This window comes from Alosa alosa, chromosome 10, assembly GCF_017589495.1.
Source record: "Alosa alosa isolate M-15738 ecotype Scorff River chromosome 10, AALO_Geno_1.1, whole genome shotgun sequence".
In the NCBI taxonomy this organism is placed as follows: Eukaryota; Metazoa; Chordata; class Actinopteri; order Clupeiformes; family Clupeidae; genus Alosa; species Alosa alosa.
The window spans coordinates 12,036,468-12,057,203 of NC_063198.1; the positions used below are offsets into that span (position 1 = coordinate 12,036,468).

The 20,736-nt window shown below is 42.7% G+C and overlaps 1 protein-coding gene across 5 annotated transcripts; it reads left to right on the forward strand.

The window, feature by feature from the left end:
- Positions 1-548: 548 nt before the first annotated feature.
- Positions 549-15,983, forward strand: pank4 (pantothenate kinase 4 (inactive)). Of its 5 annotated transcripts, none has more exons than XM_048254615.1 (20): positions 550-693; positions 1,471-1,553; positions 2,191-2,399; positions 2,810-2,993; positions 3,116-3,208; positions 4,682-4,835; positions 6,504-6,685; positions 6,905-7,010; positions 7,327-7,427; positions 7,791-7,796; positions 8,901-9,056; positions 9,366-9,478; positions 9,950-10,037; positions 10,757-10,908; positions 11,199-11,254; positions 11,359-11,408; positions 14,632-14,736; positions 14,910-15,010; positions 15,120-15,188; positions 15,615-15,983. In XM_048254615.1, exons 1-20 carry the CDS (start codon positions 573-575, stop codon positions 15,841-15,843), a joined length of 2,358 nt encoding a protein of 785 aa, XP_048110572.1. In that variant the 5' UTR covers positions 550-572; the 3' UTR covers positions 15,844-15,983. The 5 variants fall into 5 exon arrangements, 4 of the variants coding, with proteins under 4 accessions (XP_048110572.1, XP_048110574.1, XP_048110573.1 ...); XM_048254617.1 differs by having other exon boundaries at positions 6,905-6,986; XM_048254616.1 differs by lacking the exon at positions 7,791-7,796.
- The last annotated feature ends 4,753 nt before the right edge of the window (positions 15,984-20,736 follow it).

Sequence of the window (20,736 nt, forward strand, 5' to 3'; positions counted from 1 at the left end):
AAAGCAATGTCGCCCCCTGGAGGTTGTTTCAATTGAAAGATGAATTTACAATAATTTAGTTGAACCTTCCAAGAAAAAGGCTAGTCTTAGCCATCTGCCTTTTACTGTCAATGCCATCTGCATGTTCAGTGTTTTGCTTAATGTGTGCTTTTATCATTGGATATTGTCTGGCTTGTAATTACATCTGTCTTGAATTAATAAATAGCCTACTGAGAGGCTTCTCCACAACTGACTGAATGCCACTCCAGTAAACAGAGGTTCTTCAGGCCTAACTAACGCCTCTCTCTCTCTTCCTTGGATGGCTACATCCATGTCTTGTTGATGCCATTCAGAAGATAATCTAACATGTAAACGATAAATGATATTTGAGTGGTCTTTTCATCATGCACGTTTTTAGAATGTAACAAAGAAAGCTGTGCATGACATGAGAGTAATTGGTTGTACGTTCATTCAGTAATGCTAGTACCCATTCAACGTTTTCAGTGACAGACCTGGTAAAGTCTGTATTACTGTGCGTCAATACGTAAGTTCTTTACGCATGCTGCGTGCTGTTGGCAAACAAGTTTTCCAATATGGCGGGCCACGTTGGTGGGAGTGAAGGGGGAAGTAATAGCATGGATAAAAGCATTACTCTCCCACCGGACGAAATCTTTCGGAATTTAGAAAATGCAAAGAGATTCGCTATTGACATAGGTAAGCATTTCCAGGACTGCATTTTCCAGTGATGGCTTTAGTCGTTACGAGCACATGCGGGGCTCAAATGACTAATGTTAACTCACGTTATTGGCTGCAAGGTGTAATGTTAACGTTAAAGCAAACATCAAAAAGTTAGCCGTCATATGATATTGTTTTTTATGAGTTCATGAACTGTCCTGTCCTTGGCCAACACGCTGAAATGCATTTGATTTGCCGTCGTGTAACGACATAAGTGACCTTTGTCAACAGCTCCAATGAATGTACATACCTGTGGAACCCATTCGGTAGCTAGCGATATCGGTTTGGAAGTTATTTAGCTGAAAGATAGATGCTGGATTTATGTGGGGAGAGACTGTTGGAAATCAACTTTGCTCCTTTGATCCCGATGGGTATTACGATTAGGAAAGCATCGACATATCCATGTTTCAACTCGCCCATCGTTATTTCACCGTTTATAAATCGAGTCATTTCAGACTGTCAAAGCTCGATTGCGACACTGACCATCTGCAGTTGATTAGGTGTCCAAATATATTAGCGTCACAGATCTGATTGCAATATCACAACGCCTCGGTATGTAACCTGTGTGCATTATCTCGCACCTTGTGTGAGCACTGGTACAATGTAATTTGACACATTTGTGAAATGGACAATGTAAACACAGCTAAATCATTCCATCACCTGTCGACATCATAGTCAGAACCACTTCTGAGTGACCTACAAATTAAATGCGACCAATTCCAGCTGAACGTTATGTGTTTTATTTTCACCTGACAGGTGGTTCATTGACAAAGCTCGCTTATTATTCTACGGTGCAGCACAAAGTGGCCAAAGTGAGGTCATTTGATCATTCAGTCAAGGTGAGATTTCTTTTCAATCTCAGCTATTATTTTATTCAATGCAATATTATTTACGAACTATTAAGATGTCAACAGAGTGTAAAGCCAGGGCCCTTCACACCTTCACAGGCAGTAACCTTAGTGGTAAACAGTTGAACTGACACTGCACAATTTGTGGCATCTCAACCATAAGGTTTGAATGACTTGTGCTGAACAATCCTGGCTATTTTACCCACCTCACTAGATTCATCTCACACAGAATGAGACTGCAGTGTTGTGAAAATAAAGGCATTAGCTGCCCAATTGCTCCTCTATGCCTGGTTTTGGCAGGACTGAGCCGTGTCAGATTATCTTGAAGCGGAGATGTATGTTTTCTTTCAGGAGGAATGAGCCTACTCAGGCAGCTGCAAAAGTCACTGTGGCTAGTGGCCCAATGCGCAGTGATAAATAGCTTCATACGAACAGTGCCAGTTTGTTGGTAATGCTAGTCCTTGTGACGGTGTGTAGGCTGCTGCTGCTGCAAACTGAGGCTGGACATACATGGGTCGGTGTGGATTTCAACTCAAGAATACAGTGTGGCTGATATTCTGGAGCCCTGGAGGCAGTTGCGGTGGTTGTTTGCTATAGGCTATTTAATCACCATCTTCTGCATATGTAGGAAGCAGAGGGGGATCCTCTGTATGAAATTTCTGTACAAGAAGAGATCACCGCTCGACTCCACTTCATCAAGTTTGAGAATGCGTACATCGAAACCTGCCTGGACTTCATTAAAGACCACCTGGTTAACACGGAAACCAAAGTCATCAAAGCCACAGGTGGAGGAGCGTACAAGTTCAAGGATCTGATCGAGAAGAAGCTCAAACTCAAGTGAGAGCATGCAATGCAACACGTAGCCCACCCCCTGCAGTTGTGTTTCCCTGTTTTATTTTAACTGAAACATTCTTCAGTTAGATGAGGTTAAGTTGCTGAAAGTCTACAGTTCCTTCTACCGTAAGTCCTGCCAGGGTTGGCCTTTGAGCATTGCCCAGAAATTCAAAGATGCCTGTTTCTCAGGAATTCACCAGACTTATTACAACAGTCTGTCTGACTCTGATGCAATGTTTACTTGCTGATTGCAAAACCCAATATTTTTTTTCTTTTCTCAGAGGCTCTTGTTTAGCAATGTTTAGCAACATGAATGTTTAGCAACCTGAATGGTAGTGGCATCTAAAAAAATGGATAAACAAGTGTCTTGTTTTTGTAGGTGTAGGCTAATCTTTTGTGTTTTTTTGTATCAGAGTTGACAAAGAGGATGAAATGACATGCCTGATCAAAGGCTGTAACTTTGTCCTGAAGAACATCCCCCATGAGGCCTTTGTTTACGCCAAACATGCGGACCCAGAGTTCCGCTTTCAGAACACACACCCCGACATCTTCCCTTACCTGCTTATCAACATCGGCTCAGGGGTGTCCATCGTTAAGGTAACCAGCTTTCTTTATATACTGAAAGATACCTAGGTAAGTACTAGGCTACTGCCTGTGCATATATCTTGGTGTCCAGTTTACTACTATTTATCTTGGTGTGTGTTTGTGACTGGCTTTAGGTGGAATCGGAAGACAAATTTGAGCGCATAGGAGGAAGTTCCATTGGTGGGGGGACTTTCTGGGGACTTGGGGCCTTGCTCACCAAAACAAAGGTAACTGACTTGACACTTACATCTATTTGCTGTGGTTTCATCTTAATATGACTTGGGTTAAAATTATTTCTTGTTTTTGGCTCATGGTCATCTGAAACTTAACTCTAAGGAAGCTATGTCATTATGGGTTTTATTGCCTTTTGCTCTGACCTTGACCAGTGTTTCATTTTTTTTTAATATGATGCATTGCAGTTCTGTAAGTTTCCACTGACACACAGTCTTCCCTGAGAAAGTGGCAGCTATCAGGTTTTCAGTTTGACTAACTGTTTTTCAACCATCCCAAAAGGGCACATGTTACCCCGCTGTTCATTGAACTCCATTGGCTACTATTACCTGCCTGCATCAAATTCTTGCCTACAAAGTGCTGGGTCTGCTCCCCCTTATTTAACGATCTCTCAAAGGTTTATGTTACCCTTGACCGTTGCGTTCCTTCATGGAGCATTGTCTGGCTCTGCTGCCCCTACACACACGACAATCCAGATTATTTTCATCTGTAGTTCCCCAGTGGTGGAAGGTAGCCTAGAAATCTAGACGCACCCTAGTGGCAGCAAATTACATTTGGGCTAGTCTAGCAATTCTCCGTTGGCTTGTGAGCTGGAAAAATTAAACTTCTATCAGGCCAATCAAATCGTGTATAGAGACGTTAGGCGTGCTTAACATAATGATTGATGGCAGAATTGCAACGGTTTGGCTTGAATTCCCTGCTACTTCAAAACAAAGAAGATGGATGTTGCTGTTGGCGAACAGCATGACACGAGTTAAGCTTTTTTTAAGTTAGCAAAAGTTTGAACTAGCCAACTAGCTCCGCTGGTGGGAAAACGCATGGGACTCATAGCGCTGTACTATTGCGTGCAGAGGGAATTTTAAAGACAACCGATTATCCCGCCCCTCGGACTGAGCACTGCCAACGGTGAGTGCCCAGACCCTACATTTTAATGTGGGTCTGGCTCGTCAGGCTAGGTGGAAGGTGCTACCAGCTGTCCCTCTCTATCTTCAAGAAGGTCTTGAAGACTCAACTGTTCCTGGAGTTCTTCCTCTTGATAACACGTATCCAACACATCTAATAACCCAACACATCTAAAATGCACTTACCATGCACTACCTCATCTTTTTCTACTACTATATATTGTTACCCTGAGGTATCCTTGCAGTGTAGCTTGAATGTTAGTCCATATTTTGTAAATCGATTCAATAAAGGCATCTGCTAAATGAAATTATATCAATGTAGTATTGCACGGCCTAGTTGTGTGATATCCTGTGTCTTTTATGTAATCTCTTTGTCATATGGTCTACATTGTATTAGAAACAATGAAGTGGGTGGGAGTTTGTTTTTCTGACTGTACCGGTACTCTGTGAACCCCCTCTGGCATACAAACTGGCTTAACTATGCATTTCCCCCAAGCCTGTCCAGGCCGACATTCAACCATGACACAATTTCTCTTTCTCTCTATCTTGCCCCCCCCCCTCCTCCAGAGGTTTGACGAGCTGCTTCAGCTGGCATCCAAAGGGCAGCACTCCAATGTGGACATGCTGGTCAAGGATATCTATGGGGGGGCCTACGAGTCCTTGGGCTTAACTGGTGACCTCATCGCCAGCAGCTTTGGGAAATCAGCCACTACAGACAAACGTGAGTCTGGATTCTTAAATCTCATAATGGGTAGAGTAAGCAAAAGCTGCACTCAAGTAAAGGTAGACTTACTTTGTAAGAATATAGAAAATGACTATATATTACTATATTGTGAATATGTATATAGTAATGTAATATGTAATAATATATATATATATATATATAGTAATTAATGTATAATAGTAAATACTCAAGTAGAAAGTACCCATCAAAATCAACTTGTAGGGCTATGATGGAGTCAGCAGAGCACAGACTCACAGCACCAAACTGCACCAAAGCAGTTGTCCACTCCATAAAACTCCATAAATCAGTTGCCAAACTGGTTGCTGGTCATGTAAAGTTTATTATGACCGCCGCGCAGCGAAGCAGCAGTCATATAGGTTTAGTTTTTTTATTTTTATTTATGTATTTTTTTCTTTTTCGCATGTCCAAATTTCCGTCAAGGATTGACCGGGACACTGAAAGACCGGGGTACACGAAACTTGGTGGGCATGTAACCCCACATGGATAGCATGGAACCGTCGTTTTTTGTTTTGATCTGTAGCCCCCCTGCTGTACTGAACCCCCCCGAAAGGAGGGTAGGGCAGACACAGTTTTCTGTGAATATCTTGAGAACCGTAGGGCCTAGGATGACCAATTTTTTCCGTATGTTTGCCTCCAGGGGTCATGTTAACCCATTCCATGTGCACACATGTGCATAAACAGATACACACGCACACACATACATTCACAGTAATCATACGTATGACACCTACTCACACAGTAGACATATGTACGCATGCATGCACATGCACAAACACAAATACGCAGGCAAACACACAAGCACGCACACACACACACACCCACACCCACACACATAAACATAAACATAAACATGTACACGCACACATGCACACAATTCAAGAATTTCTCAGAATTATGAACAGGCAAGATGGGGGTGGGGTTGTATAAAATCAATTTTACATGTGAAATCTATGAACTAATCATGTTTTGGTACTTGTTGTCTAGCAGATACCAGTGAGAATTGAGTGTGGATAATGCAATTTAGTGAGACAGTTAGAATCATATAGGCCTTTCAGCGTGATTTATTTTTGTGGAAAAAATGTGCTGGACTGGGCGGCGGTCATATTTTGTACCGCCCTGCGGTACATCTAGTTTATTACCCTTCTTGTCAAGGGGCAAGGGTTTAATTAGTTTAGCTTTTAGTCTTTTAGTCTTAGTTCTACCATGTATTCAACTGAAAGAATCGTGTGCCCTGAGTTGGGAAAGCTACTCTGTAGGGCAGCATAGCAAATTGATTGATTTTATTCTTCAACTAGAGTGAGAGTACTTATCACTTCCACTCTTGCAGCCATAAAATCACGCCTGGAGATGGCAATATAGAGGGCAAGGCTCTCTGAATTGTGGAGCGACCTTTCCCCTAGTTTGACAGTCTTGTCCACTCTGGTGTGCAGTTACTGTTGACAAATGCAGTGTGATACCAAAGCCTGCCAAAGGGGAACTGTAGTCACACAATCACTTGTTTGTGTTTGTTGTAGCTCTCTCTATAAATGTCATATTGATCGTTATTTTGGCTGAATGCATCTGACTGAAGAATTGTCATGTGATTTTTGTGTAGATCCTTGTCTGAATGGTTGTGTGCTTTATGACCTGGATCCCCCTTTCCAGAGTTCTCCAAAGAAGACATGGCCAAGAGCCTGCTGCACATGATCAGCAATGACATCGGCCAGCTGGCCTGCCTGTACGCGCGGCTGCACAACCTCAGCAGGGTCTACTTCGGGGGCTTTTTCATTCGCGGCCACCCTGTCACCATGCACACCATCACCTACAGCATCAACTTCTTCACCAAGGTGAGCGTCCTTCTGCTGTGCCCTGTGGTGTGTGTGTGTGTGTGTGTGTGTGTGTGTGTAGTATGGAGTTGTACAAGTTTGTCTTTTAAACCTGTCACCTTGTTAATGACTTAAAACAAGTAGTTCACAAAGTATCTGGATCTTGTTTTGCTTTTGCCTTTGGATCCATATAAAAGCATGTCAAGTGTGTGTGTGTGTATGTGTGTGTTATTTTGGCAGGGGGAGGTCCAGGCGCTCTTCCTCAGACATGAGGGGTATCTGGGAACCATTGGAGCTTTCCTCAAAGGAGCAGAGGAGGATAGTGAGTGTTCAGTGACAAACAGTGGTGAACCCCTCTTTCTTGTGTTCCATGTACTGGCATTCTTATTACCTTTTTAAACTTTAGTGACATATTAATATATACTTACATTACTTTTAGTCAAATAATATCACAGATAACTGTGTTCAGTGGTGCAATAGAAGCATACAAGAAATTGCTTACAACATTGTGTTGCATGCACCTGCTTGGAAAACCAGCCCATAAACAAAACTTACCTTTAAGATTGCCCTCAGTTGTCCAATACTTATAATGAATGTGGACACCTCGTGTGTGTGTGTGTGTGTGTGTGTGTGTGTGTGTGTGTTGTGTGCTCTGTGCTCAGACCCTAACCAGTACAGCTGGGGAGAGAACTATGCTGGGAGTTCCGGACTCATGAGTGTGTCTCCAGACATCAACCCCATGCAGCGTGCCCGCAGTGGAACCGTATGTCCCCACGCTTACTCTACGTCTAGAACCTTTAGAAGGCCAGCCGAGTCCAAGCACTCTGTTGCATTCTAATGGCCACCTGCATGCATACTGTTATGATAATGATTTCTACTGTGTTCGATGTGGTTCGCTGTTTGTCATTACACTGCGTTACTTTACCGTGCGTCCACAAGCGTAGTGGCCCGTAGTGTCATTGTGAACATGTATCCATACCAGTGCTGAAGTTCTTTTCTCCAAACGGTTCTTTTCCTGAGTTATTTTCTTTCCTCTTTAACGTTCTCCATTTTCACTTCCTTTTTTATATTTGCCATGCTGTGTCCCTCTGTTCCTCTCTGTCTCCCTCTCTGTTTTCACATTCAGTTCACTGTAAGTACACGTCCACTGTGCTGTGTCTGTCTGCTGTGCCAGTTCAGAGCTGTTTTGTTGTTTGTGTCATTTGCTTCCTAACCTGCTTTTGCAGCAATAGGCCTACTCCGATGTGTGTGTTTGTAGTATTTGGCTTCATTAATGATGTGCTTTCAGTTATCGGACAGCCAAGTGAACTTTGCTGTGTCACTGTGCTTTTAAGAGTTTGTGAAACAGTGTGCTATGGGCTATATAATATGCCTAGAAGTTGGCTTTTGGTTTTGTGTCTGTCTGTCTGTCTTTGTGGCCCCTGGAAAGCAGTCAATGTCTGTATTTCTGAGATTGTAAGATTTTATCTGTGCGCATCTGCTTAATGGCCACCTTACACTAAACAACTTTGGCAAGATTCGGGAAAGACTCTTGAAAGATTGTAGTCTTTTAACCAATGCCCCCATTCCAGCTTTACTCAAAAGACTCCAATCTTTCAAGAATCTTTCTCAAATCTTGTCAAAGTTGTTTTGTGTAAGGGGGCCATACAGTGCAAAGACAGACGCAGGTTCTGTGATCTAGCATGTTGCAAAAGTGGCAAACCACCAGCCCCTCCTTCACTTGTACAAGACATAATGTACAAAGACCATGTGATGAGGATGAGGTTAATATGAAGAATTTATCTGCAACATCCGTGTGTATGTGTGCGTGCTCGCTCGCTCACTCGCTCTTACACTCCTGATGCATGTTTGTCATGTTTGAGTGTGTACATCACAGAGTGAAAACACAATGCAAACAGTCATGTTGTATTGCACCACCAGTTTTATTACCATCGTTGCCTGTCACTCTTGTGTCCTTGAGGAAATACAGACTTTTCTGTTTCACAAGGTAGAAGCAATCAGTGTCTTGTGATAAACCTCTGCAATTGCCACACTTCAACATAGTTTGTAAACTTGATGTTTAGTGATCGGGTATGCTGATAAGATTTCTCACACAACTTTTTCACACAGAGACTAAATCTGGCTGATACTATCTTGTGAATCAAAGTAGTTCCCCTGCTGGTGTTGGTGATGTGAGTTACTGCGAGTGCGGAAGGCCGTTTTTTAACCCTGGTCTTTGCCCTGTCCCCATTCTCAGTTTGACATGTTGGAGATGGACCGGCTGGACAGGCAGCTGGTCAACCTGCCACTGCTGCAGGACCCGTCGTCCTACATCCCTGACACTATGGATCTCACCGAGGACTCCCACGCCAGGGAGTACTGGCTCTACTGCTTCGAGGAGGCATTGGATGGGGTACTTAATTTCTCTCTTTTTCTCATCCTCTCCTTCCTTCTCCCCCTCTCCTTTCCTCCCTTCTCCCTCCTGGATGGGGTATTCTTTCTGTCTCTTCATATTTTCCTATTTTTCTCTTCCTCATTCTGTTTTTTTGTTGTCTGTTTCCCCCTTATCTGTAATTTGCTATCCTTGTTTGTTTTGTTCAAACCTCATCTGGCTTTGTCCTATCCTCTTCAAACATTTACAAAAAATGCTCCGCTGTCATTTCATTGGCCCGGTCTCCATGTGAGTTTGCGTGCTAATTGGTTCGCTCTCTGTGTGGCTCAGGTGGTGAAGCGTGCTGTGGCGAGCCGGCCAGACCTCCCGGAGGCGACAGAGCAAGCCGAGAAGTTCCGGCAGAAATACCGGCACAAGCTGCAGACGCTTCGCCAACAGCCTTTGTAAGAGCCCTCCGGGGGCTTCAGATTTATCACACAAACAAATAATATTGCCAATGGGCATTGGGAAAGGATGTTGCTCAAAATCAGACAGTCAGTCCTCCAGTCTCACTCTGTTTTAATATAGTGAGAAGTAAGAGTGCAATATAACCGTATCTCAAATCTATACACATATTAAGAATCAAATGTGGTGCACCAGATGACAATAATTATATGAAAAGCTTAATCTGATATCCCTATACTGACTTGTACTTAGTGACGTACTTGGGGTTTTCCTGTTATATAGTGCACGCTAGTGTAACTGCTTCTTATGCTATGCATATCCACCTATGTGTCATTACTGTTTGTGTGCCCAGGTTACCTGTAGGAGCTCTTCATTTGATATGCGTGTCCAAACTAGGGTGTGCATATGTTAGTGTCTGTCTGGTCCTGTCTGAAGTGCTAATGTAGCGTTCCTCTGCTTGTTATCGCTAGTGCTTATGGATCCCTCACCGTCCGAAGTCTGCTAGACACACGGGAGCACTGCTTAAATGAGTTCAACTTTCCTGACCCCTACTCAAAGGTTGGACTGACTCACTCACTCACTCACTCACTCACTGTCTCATTCACACACACAGAAGTGTAGCTTGTGTTGTTTACACAGAAGTGTTCTTATTTCTTTAATGGTTTGGGTTAAAGTTTTTGTCCACTGTAATGAGGTATTCTTGTCTTTAGTTGAAATCATAATGAAATTTGGAGGTTGGATGGTTTTTATGGTTGATCTAATTTCAACACTGATGCATTAACTATGATATTCTTATCTTATCTACGCTATTCTGATAAACATTTTTTTTTGTAATAGCATGAGGACACATCTTTAGTAAGTGTGTACAAATGGTGTGTGGTTTTGGTATTTTATTGCAGTCATGTCATTTGATCCTGTAGCATGTCCAAATTCCTGTCCCTCTAGTGGATGTGGCCTTGAACCAGCACTGACCCACAAAAATTTGGAACACATCAGGGCCAGGCTTGGCCCAGTGTCAGCTGCTGGCTTTTGACCTCTGACCCTGACAAACATGAAACAGATCTATTAGCCTTCTGCATCAAACATATAAGTGGTATGAGTGTTGATCTCTCTCTCTCTCTCACTGTCTCTTGTCTTGCGCGCTCTCTCTCTCTCTCTCTCTCTCTCTCTCTCTCTCTCTCTCTCTCTCTCTCTCTCTCTCTCTCTCTCTCTCTCTCTCTCTCTCTCTCTCTCTCTCTCTCTCTCTCTCTCTCTCTCTCTCTCTCTCTGACTCCCAGATAAAGCAGCAGGAGAACGACATGGCGCTGAAGTACTACCAGAAGGTGGTGCGGGCCCTGGAGGACCTAAGCTGGGAGCAGAGGCAGTTTGCCTTGGTCCGCGGCCTGCTGGCGGGCAACGTGTTCGACTGGGGAGCCAAAGCCGTCTCTGAGTGAGTGAGGGGCACAGCGAGGGCTGGACATGTCTGACATCATGGGATAGAGAGAGACTGAGAGAGAGAGAGAGAGAGGGAGAGAGAGGGAGATGGAAGCTCAAAGGAAGAGAAAATTGTGTTGGAGAGAAAGATGGAGCAGGACGGGAATATAAAGTGTCCTGTGCAAACTGATGATGTCTGCAGATTTGTTTGAGTGTTTGTTTGTAATAATGTAATCATCTAACTAAATTGTCAGTGACTGGCAGCTTTCATAACTAATGAAAATGGAATTTCTGAATTTTCCTCAGCGTTCTAGAGACAGACCCAGGGTTTGGCTTTGAACAGGCAAAGCAGCAGTTGCAAGGTAATGAAATTCACACTCTTCTGTATTGCTCTTCTGAGAATAATGTATCTAATCAAATTCAGCAATGGTAAAAATAGTAATGTGTGTTTTTTTTTTTTAAACAGAAAGACCATGGCTTGTGGATGCCTATAACCAGTGGATTGAGAGGTTGAAGGTATTTGCAAAGACACCCCACTTGTAGTAGCTATTATATGAAATAGAAGAATGCATCAGCACATCCCATATATCCTATATCCATCTTATAGTATATATTTGCTATGATGATGTTTCAAAAACAGTACATACAATAAAGGCATAGAACTGCATAGCAGTATAAGTGTATATATACTCTCTTGATCCCGTGAGGGAAATTTGGTCTCTGCATTTATCCCAATCCGTGAATTAGTGAAACACACTCAGAACACAGTGAGGTGAAGCACACACTAATCCTGACGCAGTGAGCTGCCTGCTACAGCGGTGCTCGGGGAGCAGTGAGGGGTTAGGTGCCTTGCGCATGGGCACTTCTCTTAGCAACCCTCCGGTTACAAGTCCGAAGCCCTAACCAGTAGGCCACGGCTGCCCCAATAGCATGCACATATACACAAGAACTGTTCTCTGTGAGTGTCTCATTTTTGATTTCTTATCCTACTGATATTGTCTTATGTGCAGACACTGGTAAATGTGCTTTGTGCACTCTCAGTAGCGTTTGTTTTAAAGGTGCCATGTGTAATGTCCGCCAAAAAATCAATTCATACTCCACATTCCATAAAAAATGGGGGCAGTATACCTCCAGAAAGTGAGTTGGTCTACCCTAGAGTAACAACCGAGAAACGTGTATTGCAGTTTGGCTGGCGGTTATGTTGCCCGCATACCGCCTCCCATGGCCGAAACTGGTATTATGACACCTGTCGGGCTGTGGCTAGTATTTTAGCATGCTAATTCAGATTGATATCTCTGCAGCACTATACCTTGTCATTTTTTAATGACATCATCGCCCTTATTTCTTCTCATTCTTTTGACGTGTGTAGCTCATTTTTTGGATATTTTTACCTCAATTCTTACACATGGCACCTTTTAAAGAGATGAATTGTGAATATAGGGGCGAATTCTCCCATGTGGGTAAGGGATGCGTAAAGCGCGTAACTACGCACTCTTCAGCCTGCACAAATTCTCCCCTTCACTTAAATCGGTCATTTACGTACAATGTAGGGAGTTGCGGGTTTTGGGAGGAGCAACCCCTAAATCTGGGCGTTTCTTATGTATACAACTCTTGCGTGCATTCTGCCACTGACTTAAGCACCTTTCCAGCTACGCTCTCCCAAGGGCTGTATTAAAGGAATTATCCGGAGTAAAATGCACTTTAGATCAATTTACGGATGATTGGGAGTACATACGTTGAGTTGACATCAAAATCATGTCATTCGGATGTGTTTTGAGAAAGTTCGATTTTTACCGTTTTTAGTCCAAACTCGTTAGCCTGGAAGTGACCCGGTCATGTCATTTCGCTGCTTCAAAACGCTATTTTTATACCTCTTCTACAGTTCCAAACAACATTACACTTATGTGGTAGTGAGAAGAGGGTCCCTAAAGCCAAACCGAAGTATCCCGAGGTCTTTATGTGGTCGGATAGAGAGTCCAGAATGAATTTCATCAAGCCAGTACCTTTCCGGAAATGTTGCTGCTGCAGCTGCCATCTTTAGGGGAAAGTCCGTAGGAGTCGATTGCCGAGTGTGGAGTAACACGCCCACGTCACGTGACATTTTAAAATTCCAACCTGTTAGTAAGCTAGGGTTTGCTGTTGCATACAACTTCATTTCAATTTCGAAAGAAATACTGGACTATTTTTTTTTTAAAAACGTCGACGAAATTGTGAATTTCCAGAGCGTGTTACTCCACACTCTGAGTAAAGGTCCACCGGAGGTCTTCGTCAGGTATCAAGCAGATGTTTCCCGACATTACCTTATCCATGAGGCTACATTGTTATATAGGGAAAACCCTGTTATAATGACCCACTTTGGATATTGGAGCTTACCGACTGTGCATCTTCAGTTTTAACTTGACGTGAAGTCATAATCCCATAGCCTACTTCGTTCCAATCTGTCCATTTCTTTCCCACTTGACCGAAGTCATCCATACAATTGCACAGACGTCTGCACTATTGTCGAGCAGCAAAGTTTATATTTTCCTGTCTCTTGATTCGTTTGTAATGGAGACTGGTATTGTTATATCGAAACTGCAGGTGTCAGTCTACAGCTCCGTTAGCATAGATAAATTGATAGTGAATTCTTTGTTAGGCTATGTGATGACACACCATTTTACTGTAGGCCGTTTGCTATTCAGTTCACCATGCGTTTTCAAAATCAAAGACTGGTTTGTGTTCTTTCTGGATTTAAATGGCATTCAGAAGGTCAATGAGAAAGTCCACGTCCACATACAAAACATATTGATCTCAATGGTGCATTTTGTCCATGTTCAGGGTGGAAAGTAAAAAAGAAAGATTTGCATAAGGCAAGTCAAATTGGTGTTTTTAAAAAGAAGGGATCATGGAGAATAAAGAAAAAAATATAAAAAAAAAATCTTTGTATATTCCCACAATGTGTTTGGGTGCTCTGACAATGAGAACCAAAATGATTTTTCAGACTTGAGGTCTGCTGTTCAGACCCTGAAGGAATTTATTTTCTGTTTATTGCTTTTTGTGAGAGTATTTCTACTTATCTCAGTAAAGAAAATAAATCAAGAGCCTATGTTGAGTACAAATATGTCTTCTGAAGGCCTAAACAGAGCCTAGCCAAAAAGATTTTGATCAACTTTGAGGGACAGCTATGACCATGCAGACCAAACGTGACTATTTTGCTACATACTATTCCTATTTATGTACCAGCATGCAAAATTTGAGCCTCCTACATGGTTTAGTTCTTGCGCTATGGGCTTATGAACTTTGACCAAAAAAAAGGCCAAACAAAATCGACACCCCCCTCCCCCTGTAAAACTGGCTGTATCTTGGAAAGTATTGATAAGTATTGATAAAAGTCATTTTACAGTGTGTCTCCTGGGTAACATAGTTACACCTGGTAATTTTTTCAGAATTTTTTGAGACCCAAGTGTGTGGGCCCTAGTTGAATTGACATGGAATGACCCTATATTAACGAGGTAGTGGATCAGACTGGTTCTATTTTAAATAAATCATGCCTCTTTCATAAGGCCGCCTTGATTTTGAACTTAGAGGCTGTGGGTGTGACCGAAGCGGGAATGGGAGAGTGCGTAACTAAGGCACGTAAAAAAGGGAATACACGCAAATGTGAGAACTCGCCCCATAATGCCTTGAGTGTTTTATGACTGTGATTTCTGCTCTTGACGACCTGTGATTGAGTTCCATGCATGCTGGCTTTGTTTTGCAGGGCGAGCCTCATAAATGTGCATTGTTTTTCGTAGATAATAGTGGGATAGACATCATATTGGGAGTTTTCCCATTTGTTAGAGAACTCCTCCTCCGTGGCACACAGGTAAGATTCCGGAAACCTCTTTTTCAAGTGTTTCTCATTGGAAGTGTCTTGCCATTGTTTGTCTTGCTCATGTTTTTGTTCTGTGGCAGGAAAGCAATGTACCCTAAACGAGCGCTGACCAGCACACCTGTACCTGTTTTCTGTCTCGATTTCTCATCTGTGTTCTCTCTTAGGTTGTGCTCGCCAGTAATTCTGGTCCAGCTCTGAATGACGTGACTAACAACGAGCTGCAGATTTTGACGGAGCGAATCGCTGGCATGGATCCTGTTATCCAGTGAGTGTGGAGTCTGTTTACCAGACCCAGCGAGGGCTGGTGTTATGGGTTTGTTTTGGGTTGGTCAGACCCCTGCAGTGCTCATGTTTCTCTGCCCTGGTTTTTGCAGGTCTGCTGTCAAGGACGACAGGCTGACTCTGGTTCAAAGTGGTTCCAGCTCCCCTTGCCTCGACTTGAGGTAAAAGCTAGAAGTTACTCGCTATAGTAGAGAAGGGCATGATTTAAAAAATATTGCTTCGAGGTGCATATTGTTGTGTCCGGCAGCAATGAATCAATATTAAAAGGCCACTATTGTTTCCTTTTGTTTTTATATCTCAGCACTTATGGCCTAATGCAGTGGTTCTTTTGGCAGTATTGCTCTCTGTGTATTTTCCACCTTAGGACTGTAAAGGAAAGAAAAATGCACAAGTGCAAGTTACAGACCTTTTTTGCTACTGGCTGGAATTAGTTGTTCGTATTTGTTTGCTCTCTCTCTCTCTCTCTCTCTCTCTCTCTCTCTCTCTCTCTCTCTCTCTCTCTCTCTCTCTCTCTCTCTCTCTCTCTCTCTCTCTCTCTCTCTCTCTCTCTCTCTCCTTTTTATAACAATCCCTCTCTCCTCCTGCAGTCGGCTAGATAAAGTCCTGGCCACGGTGGTGCGAGAGCGGCGGACGGACCTGGTCATCATCGAGGGCATGGGCCGTGCCATCCACACCAATTACTACGCGGCACTGAGCTGTGAGAGCCTCAAGCTGGCCGTAATCAAGAACTCCTGGCTGGCGGAGCGCCTGGGCGGCAAGATCTTCAGTGTGGTCTTCAAGTACGAGGTGCCGCCCCAGATGCAGGTGCAGCACTAGCCAGGGCCAAGTCCATAGCTGCACCACAGGCCACTGAAAAAGCTCCATCACTGGAGGGCTGGAGGAGAGATGGAGACTCCAGTGTTGTGGAGGCTGAAGTCAGGCAGTGTGTATCAGTGTTTGTTATTGTGTGGAGGAAAAAGGGGGGGGGGGGGGGGGTTGGGGATCGAGGAGTTACACTTGCCTTGTCAGTCAAAGAAATGAATCCGCCCTGACACAGTGTTGCTTAGCGACAGACTAACTGACCTTGAAATTGAATGTGTTGTTGAAACAAAACAAAGCAAAGAAAACCGAAGTACATAATGAATATAGAAGTTAATCAGCCAACTATAGCAACAGAAGTGATCACATTTAATTTGAGCTTTTTTTTCCCCATAGTGATAATGACGTGCCCATGAGAGTGGGTGAAAGACTGGAGGTGTACTGTAGGGCGATAAGAGGATAGGAAGTGTTGAATATGCTTTGTGCCACCTGAATCCCCAGGCAACAAATCACCCCACAGATGCACTTCTGTTTATATCAGTATTTCTCCTATTCCTGGAACATCATTTCTGGGGATTAGAGTAAAAATAGGTATTATGATTTTGTGTGTGGGATGTCGTAATGTCTCAAGTCATTTTGGAAGATCACCATTTTGCAGCACAGACACTCAGTTGCCACTTTGTTAGGAACACTTAACTAAAAACAATGCAATCTAATACACCTGCAATACATCAAAGCTTAAACTCATTTAGAGAGCTGTAGATTCAACTGTACGTTTATTTCAGAGGCTGAAGGTGGTAAGACTTGAATTGTACATGATTCTACTATTTTTCTTCTTTTTTTTTTTTTTTTTTTTTAAATATATTTTTTGGGCTTTTTATGCCTTTAATAATAGGACAGTGGAGAGTGACAGGAAGCAAATAGGAGAGAGAGTTGGGGTGGGATCCAGAAAGGACTTACAACATAAACTAAACAGTATGACAATCATGGACAGGGATTTATTGCATGATTGTTTTTTTGGACTATATTGACTTTTGCAAGGTATACTTAATAGACGTGCAACTGAGTGTAGTCTAGAAAGACTGACAAACAAAGCCCTGCAAACAACTCTAAGTCACTGTAGGACATTTTACTCACTGGAGATTTGCATCTCTGTACAACTGCCTCTGTTGTTATATAGCAGTATATGTTCACAGACCTTGTTATCTCCCTGGGAGAAAAGATGATGATCTGGATTTTTAAACAAAAAAAAACATCCTAGACCTTATGGCAACACATTAATCATAGTTTCTGGTGGTAAACTGGTTATCTGGTGTGTTTGTAAGTATCTGTGCCTTGAAGTTTAGTTTTGGCCCCACTGGGGGATAAAAAAAAAATGACCATGAATCAGTAGTTGAAATCTCCTTACTATTGCAAAATCAGAAGTAGTGTTTTTCCACGAACTCGCCTCCTTCTGACAGACATGATCACTCAGTTGTCTTAAGGGGGGAAAATATTCCAGACTGATGGCAGTCTTGTTTTCCTTATCAAAAGCAATTGAGTGTGGGCTCTGGATGGAGAGCTTTGTTTTTGTGTGGTGTTGTCACTTGTCAAAGTTACCACTAGGTGGCAGTCTACTAATGTAGTAAGTAGATCACACACAACATGGAACTTTGACTTGTTAGGAGTCTCGCATTTGAGGAAGTCATCTCAGCCAGTGGATGGTGATCACCAGAGCTTTTGTTGTGTGAAATTGTATGTGGTTATCATCCTCATTAATTGATTTCAGGGTTGGGCAGTCAATATTCATACTATACTGTACCTGTATTATCACTGTCCTCTGAGAGACCGAATCTCTCTCTCTCTCTCTCTGTGGATTTGGTTGGTCCACACCATCTTCAGGGCTAGAGAGCACCTTTAAGCGCTCATGTGTTTGGTAGAGAGTGAGCGTGCATGAGCGTCTGCATCTGCATGCGTGTCGACACATTTGTGAGAGAAAGCAAAGTGTTCCAATACACCATTTTCGGATGTTGTGTCTGTGTGTTTTTTTTTTTCTGCATAATCAACCCGGCACTGAGTACCTTCTGCCAAGTCCCTTAAAGGTACTAGTGATGCTGGCAAATGTGTGTCTAAAAGGAACATGGGCTCAACCAACCGTGTTTCATTTTTGTTTTAGGTTTTTTTGGGGAAGACTGTTTTCCTGCTCTGATTGTGTTCAGTCTGAAAACTGTGTCAGACCAAAGCTGCTGGTTTTATGTCCTTGTCTGTTGTGTGTCCAAAGCTTTATCTGCGCTGTCCATAAGACTCTTGTGAAATTCTTTTGTATGATTATATGTAAATACACTGTAAGTGTGTAAATATAAGCAGTCCCGTCTGCATATCTTGGCCTTTCGTCGAGGTGCACAGCATTTTAGCAAAATTGTTATCTTGACAATCACATGTAATTACATTCTTAAATATATTTTCAGAAGTGTTCACTAGTGTTGGCTGTTCTGTTTTTCTTTTTTATTCTCACCTTATCCTGAATAAACTCAAAGACTGTGGAACAAATACTCATGGATCTGATGGGAATGTGTGAGTTGCAATGTTATAACACAACTGTAAATTAAGAGGACCCCTGAAGGTACTCTATTCAGTAAAATCTGTATGAATTCACATGTGATTCCTGAAAGCATGGTGCATTGTGTGATGCATAGCATTTGTTGTCAACGCCTTGACTTGAGATCAGCAGAAATTACCACTGTTTCGTTGCCAGTGTGTTGTATTTACGAGATGGCGGGGAATGCCTGTGCCATCGAGTGCGTACGGCTGAAGGGATGGGATTGGGGTTGTTGGGACCCCCAGAGGAGCTAGCTCCGGGAACGAGGAGCTTGGCACCATGTGCCCATCAAAGCGCAGCGAGTGAGCGCCCTTGGTGTTGGCATGGAGAGCGCTGCCTGTGCATGGCGCGCCTGGGGTGGGTGGCGATAATGCACGGAGCCAGGCAGGGGGTCCCTCTCAATCCTGCTGTGCTTCCACTTTCACACCCACGGCCAGCACACACACCACAGCACGATAGTTCACCGTCTCTCTCTCTCTCTCTCTCTCTCTCTCTCTCTCTCTCTCTCTCTCTCTCCCTCTCTCTCTCTCCCTCTGGTTGATCTTCTGCCTCCGTCTCTTTCTCTCTGCTCATCTCTTTCTACCTCCACGTCAACGTAGTGTGCTGGGTCACCAAGTGGGTGTTAAATGACTGCTGAGATTTTGTGTTTCGAGGCAGTTGTCACGTTTCCTTGCCAAACGAAATCATGTTTAATAGGTTGTCCACGTGGTTGAGAAATCTGGTCTATTTTAGACAGCTTCCCACAGGGTTCCACCAGCGGTCGTTTATGTCGTTGTTCTCTAGTCATGCTGACTATAAATTATTTAAGAAAATATTTGATAGGCACATTTTATTGTGCAGCCTGTGGATTCACATGACTTTGAGAATGCTGATGGAATTAGTCTGGTGTATCCTAATAATACACTCTAAAGAAGGCTGCCATATCATCCAGACTTCTGAGGTCTAAGCTACAGTACTTTATTGTATAGCTTTTTCAGGTAAGATGCTAAAATGAAAAGACGACAGATGGATAGATAGATAGATACACACACACACACACACACACACACACACACACACACACATACTTTATTGATCTCCAAGGGAAAATTCAAGCAACGCTGTATTGTTACATGAAATGTAAAAATAAAGTAGGCCCATAGGTTTTAGTGGATTGTTAGTGGAAGGTTAGATGACAAAAGCAGTGAAGCAGGTTTAGAGTGAGTAAATGATTAATCGGGTACCTGTCCCCACATAGTACCTCTGTCATTTTGCATCTTGAGTTCTGATGCATTTCACATGTTTATTCAACACTATACACTATTAGCCTACTTTCTGACAACCCTGTTTCCAAAAAAGTTGGAATACTGGTTCAAATGTAAATAACATCAATACTATGATATGATGAATACAAATCATGTAAATTGTTAAAACCGAGAAATGCAATTGTTTTTTGGAAATAATATGTTCATTTTGAACTTGATGCCAGCAACTCCAAACACTGTGTTGCTTCACTTCTGCATTTAACTAGTCTGTAAACGTTGGGGAACTGACAGAGGAGAACAGCTGCTGGAGTTTTGAGAATCAAATTTTCTCCCATTCTTAACTGAAAGTTCCTTGACGCAACAAATGTGACAGGTCTGGACAGCACCTGCATTCTTCTACTATGGAGCCATACTTGTAATATGCACAGAATGCAGTTTGCTGTTGTCTTATTGAAATATTCAAGGTTTTCCCAACATGTCTTGATTTCAGAATATGTTGCTCATGACCTATATCATTCAGCATTAGTTGCCACTATGCACTAATGCACCCCAATACCACCATAACTAGCTGTTGAACATGTGCACAAATAACAAGTTGAATGGTCCCTCATTAGCCCGGAAGATGCGGAGTCCATGATTTCAATTATGTCACTTTCATTGGTCTAACCACAGTTTTCCACTTTGCCTCAGTCCGTCTTAAATGAGCTCGGACCCATGATCAGACAGTGGCATTTCTGAATCACGTTCAAATATGGTTTTGCATGGTAGAGTTTTAACCAACATTTGTGGCTGTAGCATCAAACTGTGTTCATATAGATACAATAGTTATCGGATGTTTTCCTGAACCCATACAATGATTTTCTTTACAGATACTGGCCTTAAATCCAGTATTGTTTTTAGCCCTGTCTGTCCATTGTTTACAAAGGTTTCTCTAGATTCTCTGAATATGTTAATACTATGTAGGCTACTGTAGGCTGTTGCAGATTATACACTATTTAAATTGTTTGCAAATTCAAATTTAGGAGCATTATTCTTACATAGTTGCATTATTTGTCCACAGGTATCCACATGAATACCTTATCTTTATTA